This window comes from Gavialis gangeticus, unplaced genomic scaffold, assembly GCF_001723915.1.
Source record: "Gavialis gangeticus isolate Ggan-Ray unplaced genomic scaffold, GavGan_comp1, whole genome shotgun sequence".
Classification (NCBI taxonomy): domain Eukaryota; kingdom Metazoa; phylum Chordata; order Crocodylia; family Gavialidae; genus Gavialis; species Gavialis gangeticus.
In genome coordinates this window covers 46357096-46366132 of record NW_017728998.1, presented here as the reverse complement: position 1 = coordinate 46366132, position 9037 = coordinate 46357096, and the positions used below count along the sequence as shown (strand labels likewise).

Here is a 9037-nt window from a genome sequence, read left to right as displayed (position 1 = left end):
CCAGCCCCCACACACACACACAAATAAAACCACACTTCACAAAATATCAAACACATGCTAAGTAATGTATTTAGACTTACAACATGGCTAACAATATTTTTTTCAAAAGGTACCATTGTATTTGGACTTTACTTGAAGATGGCTTATGTCCGTTTCAGACATGATAGTATTTCCCAATGCGTCTTATGATGGCAGCTCCAAACAAGATCATGCCAGGTAAAAATTTTTGCTTTTCTAAATGTGTGGCAGCTTTATTTCTTTAGATAAGAGGGTCTTACTTTCTCATATTAAAATCTCTCCTCATCTAGATAGGAAGCACTGGACGGTCACAAAACCTATTTACAAACCCCAAAGAGATCCCTTGCTCTAAATTTCAGTTTCCAGATACAGAAACTTAAGAGGCTGTCTCAACAAGTTCAAGATTTTGCTTTGAAAATTAAATTTTACCTGTTATCAATTGATAGCGTAAGGGTGTGTTAAAACTCAAAATCTGAAAGACTAATCATAACTACTTAAGAACTGCAAAAATAATGCTCATGAAAGCTGACTCATTTTAGTGTTCACGTGTTGTCCTTACATGATTTAAAAAACAGAAGGTTTAAAGCAGGTTTTAATCAGAATGTTAAAGAACCCTTTTGGTAACCAATCCTGGATACAAGACAAAACAACTGCATGTCTGCTTTTCAAGTACTGTACCTGCTACACATCTGGATGCAGCTAAAAGAGATAGCTAGGTAAGAATAGATAAGGCAATGCCATGTGCATTATATACTGCAAGTATATGGCAAGTTGCTTAGCCATAGAGATGCAGTCTCTCCTAACAGTATGCAAAGAGAAACTGTACTGAACAATTATACATGTAAAGTTATATAGGCCAATTTACTAGAACATAAATACCATACAGGAATAAAAATCTAGTCCAAAAAATCCTAAACTGGATATTGATATTGTAGAGAAATAAGAGGGAGGAATTCAATACTCTAAAGAATCGCTGTAGGATGGTTCACCATGCATTAACACATTGTTTGACCCCAGTACTCTTTCCTGCCATGGCAGGGGGTTGGACTTGATGATCTGCTCTGGTCCCGTCCGACCCTACGAACTATGAAGTCTTGAGGCTTTCAGTAAAACCCTGGAATAATCTGTTCTCGTTTTGAGCATACCAGAACACATACAAAAAGGGAAAAAACAGTTATGTAAAGGACAAGTCCCTCATGACAGATTTGTAAGCAAACAAAAACAACTCATTGTCAAAACTTAACACTGTAACAATAAAACTAAGTCATATCTGTTGGGAAGGGAAGAAAAGAAAAAGCAGTCATGTAAGGAGTAGCACAGTAAGATATGGGGTTCCCCAAGCTTAAAGAAATCCAGCAACTGAGAAATTCATGGCTTAATAAGACATCAAGATAAAAACTTTATCTGGAAATTTGCACCTATCTATTACAATTACTATAGGAAAAATATTTTCCATTTATAATGGCATTTTAAATAGGTTCACTAAATCCCTTGTTTAGTCACTCTTGATGAAGATCCTGATCAAAGTACAGATAACTTGGACACTCAAAATAAGAAAATGGGGGGATGGGGACAGGGAATATTAGAAATGGCAATCTGAAGTCAGTTTCAAGGCTATTCAAACCAATAAGAGAGAGCAGCATCACATTTATTTGCTTGAGTTGGGGAAGCTGGATGTGTTTGCATAAGATCTGTTAGTTTTTTTAGTGTTTTTGGTTTGAAGTAGTCACCATAATGACTAATAAAAAAAAAACAAAACAGAACTAGTGTGTGGCATCATTGTAGTGAAGTTCAAGCCACTGAAGGAAGGAAGAAAGTTGGTAGATGTAAATATTGCAGGCAGGAGTATGCTAACAATGCAACAAGAATGAATAAACACTTAACATGTAGAAATTGTCCTGAAAGAGTACAAGCCATATACAGAAAGTTAATACAAAGTGGTGAAACAACAATCATTGGAGAAAAAAAGTCTACTTTAGGAATCCTATGCAAGTAAACAAATGAATGTTAAACAACACACAATACAGACTAGCATCTATATTGCTTTAAAATATAATAATTTTAAATTTGCTAATGCAACTCTGTACTATTTAAGATGTTTGTATCCTGCTTTTTCTGCTTGTACTAAGCACCCACAGTGACTTAGGTTTAACAATATTTTTACAAAAAATTATATAATAGATAAATAGTTAACTACTTCAACCCAGCAGAGCGAGCTTAGACATCTGGCCAATGGCAGAGGCCAAATTATACTTTCTTTTGGCTCTGCAGTCCCAGGGCAGCAGAGCAGCAGAGTGTTCTTATTGGCAGGGAGGTGGGGAAGCAAGCTTCCTGCCACTTCTCCTGATGATGGATGAAGCCAGACTAGAAGAGGCTAAACTAAAAATATTTTCCCCCTTTTGTTGCAGAAACATGGTAGCTCAAGTGAAATAGCAGATTTGCAAAAAATGGAAAAATGAAAATGTTGAGCTTCCAGGTCTGGGGGAAGAAGCAGCAGGATCCTCATTTTCAAGATCACTGTCACCAGATATGCGATCCACAATGAGTAGCTGTTCAAGACACTCAAGCTTTTTAATTAAGCTTTGTGGACAATATCAAAAGAAAAAGAAAAAAAAAAAAAAATCAAGAAAAGCAGAGGAGACATTAGCTTCAGCTATATTTGCAAGTGGTACACCTCTTTCCATAACTGAAAAAAATCAATACTGGAAGGAACATTAAAAACTAATTCACTCATCATACAAGTTACCGTCAAAGTTATCACTTGTCACATTCTCTCAGGGTATGACAGAGTTCAAACAATGGTTATTCAAAGGATTGGTCAAACAGAATCATTGACTCCGACATCATATGGATGGACTGATATACAACGAAATCCTTTATTGAACATTATAGGTTAGCAACACCTGAACCAATATTTCTGAAAGCTATCAAATCTTCTCCTCATACCAGGTGAATACATAGCCCAAATTACTAAGTGAAGAGATTGAAAGTGCAGGTCCCTCCAGGGTTGAGCCCTTGTAACTGATAATGCGAGCATCATGAAAGCTGCATGGCAAATATGAAAGGCAAAGTATCCTCAATTAATAGTATCTGGCTGTCTTGCTCATGGATTTAATCTTCTGGCAAAGGACATAGTAAGTGTGAATACAATGAACACAATATTGGCAAGCTGCAAAGTAACTCTGAAGGTATTCAACAATCATCATGTTACTAATCAGACTTTGAAGAAATTACAGAAAGAGAAGCAGGGGAAGGAAAGTGCACTTTTATTGCCATGAGAAACTAGATGGGGCTCAGCTACAAAGTGTTTACACAGGTTGCTGCGCACAAAGAGCTGTTTGCAGTGTGCTTCAATAGATGACAGTATCCCAGATTATTCTCGTGAACATTCGGAAGCAGATTCTCGGCCATGAACTATTCTGAGTATGAGTTCAAGGAGTTACAATTTGCTACTACCAGTTTCCGTGACTATCAAGAAACTTGAAGGAGATGCACCAAGCCTTTCAAATATTCCAGAGATGTTCAGACAACTGATTGAAAGATCTAAGTGAGCTTTTGCCTTCAACAAATGTTTACTAAGATCTGAGTTTTGCTCTCATCCACTTCATCTGGCAACAAACCTTCTGGATCCTCAACACAGAGGACAACATTTTAATCAGAAGATGAATCACCTACTGCTTTTGATACAATTATGAAAGTAGCCAAGAATGTCCCCAACCTCAATGACATAGCTGTGATGACAGACATTGCTGAGTACTGCGCAAAAGAAAAACTTTGGAGCAAAGACATTATTTGGTAGGCAGCAAATATGTCTCCTCTCACATGGTGGAAAGGATACTGTAACACCCAACTGTTGTCCAAGATTGCTCTAAGGATCCTAAGCACTCCAACAGTAGCTTCTTGTGAATGGAACTGGAAGGCTTTCAGCTCAAACAAGACGAAAAAGAGAAACAGACTAACAAATGAACACACCACTAAGCTTGTTTCTATTTCTCAAAATCTCTTGCTTCTGGCGAATCAGTCAGAAGCACAATTAGTGAAGAAGATGCAGTGTGATAGTTGCCCTTGCCCACAGACTAATCAGTAAAACCATCCTTTAGTGAAAGAGAATGTGGTTCAAGTAGTTCTGAATCAGATTTGCCTCAGTCTGACATTGATCTGACTCCAAAATGGAACTAGTAAGAAGTGCACGTGATTCTACAGATAATGACCATGAAACAGGAGGTACAGCAACGACCTCAGTGGAAGAGAGTTAAACTCTGTTTAAGCAGATGAGTGACATATCATGCACAGTTCTTTGAGTGTGCTAAAATTAGTGTGACAGCAGTTTTCAGTGCCATGGGTTGTTTTTTTTTAATTCAAACAATGCAAGGGAAGTACGTGCCATTGTGTATTTTTACAAGTATTCCAATAAAAATAATTTATTTCCACATAAACCTTTGAATTTGTTTGAATATAATATTTCAACCCCATTAAGTGTGCTGTATTTAATTTTTTTTCCTAATCAAATATTTCAGTTCAAATACCTGTGGCTATTGGGATACAAAATTAACGTGGGGGTACTTTCTTAGTTTTGTTACTAAATATAAGTCAAATAAACATGCCAAGTCAGATCACACCTATTTCATAGATGTCATAGACGTTTCGGCTGGAAGGGACCCCGGAGGATCATCAAGTCCAGCCCCCTGCCCCATGGGCAAGAAGTCAGCAGGGATCATCGGATCCCAGCAAGATAAAGCATCCAAATGTGTCCTGAAGGCATTCAAAGTGGGTGCTTGAACCGCCTCTGGTGGCAGTGTATTCCAAACCTTTTGCTACACTGGTTAGCACTACAGACGAAAAGGAGTTGGGGGTCATGATTGACCACAAGATGAACAAAAGCCTTCAGTGTGATGCTGCAGCTAGTAAAGCGAGCAAAATGCTGGCTTGCATCCATACATGCTTCTCAAGCAAATCCCAGGACGTCTTTCTCCCACCGTACTCGGCCTTGGTGAGGCCGCAGCTGGAGTACTGCATCCAGTTTTGGGCTCCACAATTCAAAAAGGATGTGGAGAAGCTTGAGAGAGTGCAGAGAAGAGCCGCACGTATGATCAGAGGTCAGGAAAACAGACCTTATGATGAGAGCGCCATGGGACTTTCAGCCTAGAAAAGCGCAGGCTCAGGGGTGATCTGGTGGCCACCTATAAGTTTATCAGGGGTGCTCATCAGGATTTGGGGGAACCAGAGCACCCCAAGGAATGACAAGATCGAATGGTCACCAAATCCACAGCGACTGATTCAGGATGGACATAAGGAAGAACTTCTTTTCCTCCAGCTCCCCATGTTTAGGGCACTGGAAAGCTTTCTGAAAAGCCCATATCTCTAGTGCAATTGCAATTAAAAAAAAAAGTATGTTACCCTGCCTGGCCTGCAACTAGGGGAGCACTGGTAAGATACCTGGGGTTGATTCCGCTGGCAAATTTTTAATGAGCCATATTGGCAATTGGATCGGTATTGGCTGACATGCAGCAGCCTGGCAACACGGAGAGCAGCATCCAGCTGGCAGGTCTGTTTGGGAGAAGGAAAGGGGTATGGGGGCAGATGGAGCCCCCACAGTAAGTGAGGGAATGGGGCTGGGGGAGGCACTGCTTAGCCAGGGCGGGTTGTGGAACAGGGCCTGGGGGTGGCTCCCGCTACTGCATGCACCCTGGGGGAGCCCTTGGGGGGGGTGCCCCCCGATCTGTGTGCATGGTGAGGGCAAGCTGTCGCTGCGGGCTAAGGCCAGGGGCAATGCCAGGCTCTTCCTGGCAGGAGGCTGTGCTTGGGGTGGGCGGCAGCAGTGCGGCGGGGCAGCTATGGTATGGGCTGCAGCCACCTCAAAATTCACCGTAGCCCCCCTCCCAGCGTTGCCGCTGCCTGCCCCAAGCATAGCTTGGCCCAGCCCCCTTCCCTACCCCCTGAAATGGGAAGACCCCAGCCCCACTCCTGGCCCCACCATATCCCAGATGAACCATGGCTCCATCCCGCACCCTGCCCCAGCTGGGCAGTGCCTGCCCCAGCGCCATTCCCTCACCATGTGAGCCTCAGTCTGCCTCCCTCCATGCCCCTTTCCTTCCCCCTCACTCCCCCTCCAACAGACTTACCAGCCAGATACCACTCTCCATGCACAGCACTCCTGGGCACCTACGTACTGCACTGCAGCTGTGCATGCATGTGCCATTTATTAGTGACATTATCAGCCACATCAGCCAAAAAAGACCAGATGCTGATAGTGTCAATTTTCCTTTTATCGGTGCCAATATGACACGGACCGATAACATGATATGGACACCTCTACCCGCAAAGCTCAGAACCAGAAAGTAACCTTCTGGGTGAATATAAAAAACATGTATTTTATATACACAAGACTTCAGTGCAACAAATATTTTGACACTGGATTTACAAAGCAATTTCCTTGATTCTTTTCTCAGTCAGTGTTACACACGTGCAAAGACAGGAATTCAGGCTAAATCTGCATAACAGATTAAAAGCAACTGAAGCAACTGGACTAAATATGCACCTAAAAAAAGTTAACAGTGTCAGCTCAGACAAGAAGAATGGTTTAGCATTCAGGTACTCAACCTGCTGATGAAACAGTTCCAAAGAATCTCATTTCCAATAGAGTTAGAGATGCACTTCTGGATCTTGGAAAATGGAAGTGGAAAGTGTGGTATAGCAATATACAAAGAAATATTCTGTAACACAATTCAAACGAAGGGATGGATGCCATCCTTCCATTCCAAAGTTTCCTCCACAGCATTCTTCTAATACATTTACTTACATGTTGTATTTCCTGCTGGCTGGCTCTGTAGTTTTTCTTGGTTAAATTGTCCACCAGGTAGCTGATTTGAGACAAGGCCAGCGAAAGCGAGTCAAGATTCATTGCTGGTTGGGGCGGAAGCAGGCGGCCGAGCCCGGCGCAAAATCACCATTATTCCCCTTTAGTCACCTCAGAGACAGGTTAATTTTTTTCCCCAATTATCTTATATTCTGGTCCTTTTTGTTTCTTCAGCTCTTCTTTCCCAGTAGTTCTACTCTGTTCTGAAACATGGCACCTGGAAAACAATACAACATTGGATTAGATTAGATTTTAGCTATTTTTCAAGCATCATTCATGGGGGTTTCTAAAAAACATAAGAATCTGCCATTATACTATCTCATCTTGGTACCAGAACTTTTAAGCTTTGTAAAAGTCTTCCTTTTCTGTTAAAAACAGTATGGGAGGGAAGGGGGACAACACTTCCTACAGCAGTGGAAGTTTGGTGTTATGACTGAGTACAGTACTACCAAAAAGAAGGCAAATTAGCCATTTTGGTTTCAGAGAAAGAAATGACTATGTTACATTCCATTTAACAGACTAAGTAACTGGTAACAAGAATTTCTATATTCTCTTGATATTTATATCAACTGTATGTACATTACAGAGAATCTACAACATAGGTCATTTTTAATATAGTCTGTTAGGGTGCATCAGTAAAAAAGTAACTGTCACAGAAGTCTTTTTCCAAATGAGAAATTTCCACCAATCCAACCATGTTTATTCAGCAATATTTGAAGAATTAACAACACACTTAACCTGAACATACAAAAGGGACAATGCAGGTACTTTATACAACAAATCTCTCACTAGTGCTACAAACAGAATGAAATACCAAGTTAAATACTATTAAGAACAAGAATCAGGGACACTAAAAGCCTCAAATAAAATTTTTGGGACAATTTGCTCTCTGACCCATTTTTTCAGCATTCTGTCCTGCTTCAGACTTTATGTCCAAATACAGTGCAACTCCCCAACTACAGCAAGCAGCTATAAACAAAAGAAGAACCATAGTAAACAAATCTTAAATTTTTACTGTAAGCCCTCTATTCTGAACAGTACAGCTTGCCAACTTCAAATTTCAATGACAACACAAAGCCTAACTACTGACATCTAGTTTGTCAGGTATGGGACTGCCAATGCAGTAAGACCACATCCCAGAATAAAAACTGCATATCTAAACACCTTGAGAAACTAGTCCCATAGAAAAATGAAAGCTTTATTGAGAAGCTGTTGTAATCAGTCAGCTCCATTCTGGCTCTTAAGATTCACTGAATTGAAAATACACTTGGGTCTGAAGTGCACAAGCACAGGGGTCACCAACAACCTGCCAGGGGCGCAATAGCCTTCTATCTTTAAATAGACTAAAGCATACTGCCAGAAAGCAGCAAGAAAAATAACAGCCAAATGAGTAGTACATGTTAGGACATATTTCCACGGAGAAGGCAGGCACAGGGTGTGTATTATTACAGTAGGGGCAGCTCATCTTTAAAATGTTTAGGGGCATGTAGAAGCATTTATCTGCACCACTAAATTTAATTAAATCAAATTAAATACAGGATATGCTATCAACAGATAAGAGAACAGCTTCTTCTATATTAGGCTGGCAGGTGATCTGTATATTTACACGAAAGAATTTCCTCACTAGTTTACGTAATTTATATACTGCCCTTCCCAGCAAAGGCTCACGGCAGGCTCAAAACTGTCTGCTTTCATACTTTAGAAGTGTTGGGAGGGGGAAGGCCTTAAGGGGATCTTTAAAACTACGCTTCAGTTGCAAATTTGAACAAGGCAAGCCATGCTCAACACTACTATTACATTTGACATGTGGGCCTATCCTACAGAAAGGAAAGTTGAATCAACAGAAGGTTAATGAAGGACCCAACTGTCACCGTTCATGTAAGAATCTGAAGCAGTGGCCCACTGGAAGCTAGCTGAAGATTCCAGTTTCCAAACATTACTTCTCTAATGGAATCACGCAATATACCCATGGTACTACAGCATCAAGAGTAAAAAAATCAATCTGCCGGATTATAGACAGCCAATGTAAAGAATGCAGGGTGGGTGTAATGTGATCACAGTTACTGAAACCCGTGAGCAAATACACCACTACGTTCTGCAAAAGCTGCAGGCAATAGAGAGGCTCTGCTGGAAGCTTTAGGACCAAGGAATTACAATAATTAA

At 40.7% G+C, this 9037-nt stretch overlaps 1 protein-coding gene across 10 annotated transcripts in view; it reads right to left on the bottom strand.

The window, feature by feature from the left end:
- CNOT1 (CCR4-NOT transcription complex subunit 1) overlaps positions 1-9037 on the bottom strand; it is a 137605-nt gene that overhangs the window by 113482 nt on the left and 15086 nt on the right. For all 10 annotated transcript variants that reach the window (XM_019505839.1, XM_019505844.1, XM_019505848.1 and 7 more), the window contains exon 2: positions 6818-7091. In XM_019505839.1, the coding sequence (XP_019361384.1) occupies positions 6818-6919 (102 nt within the window). In that variant the 5' untranslated portion in view covers positions 6920-7091. The remainder of the gene's footprint in view (positions 1-6817; positions 7092-9037) is intronic.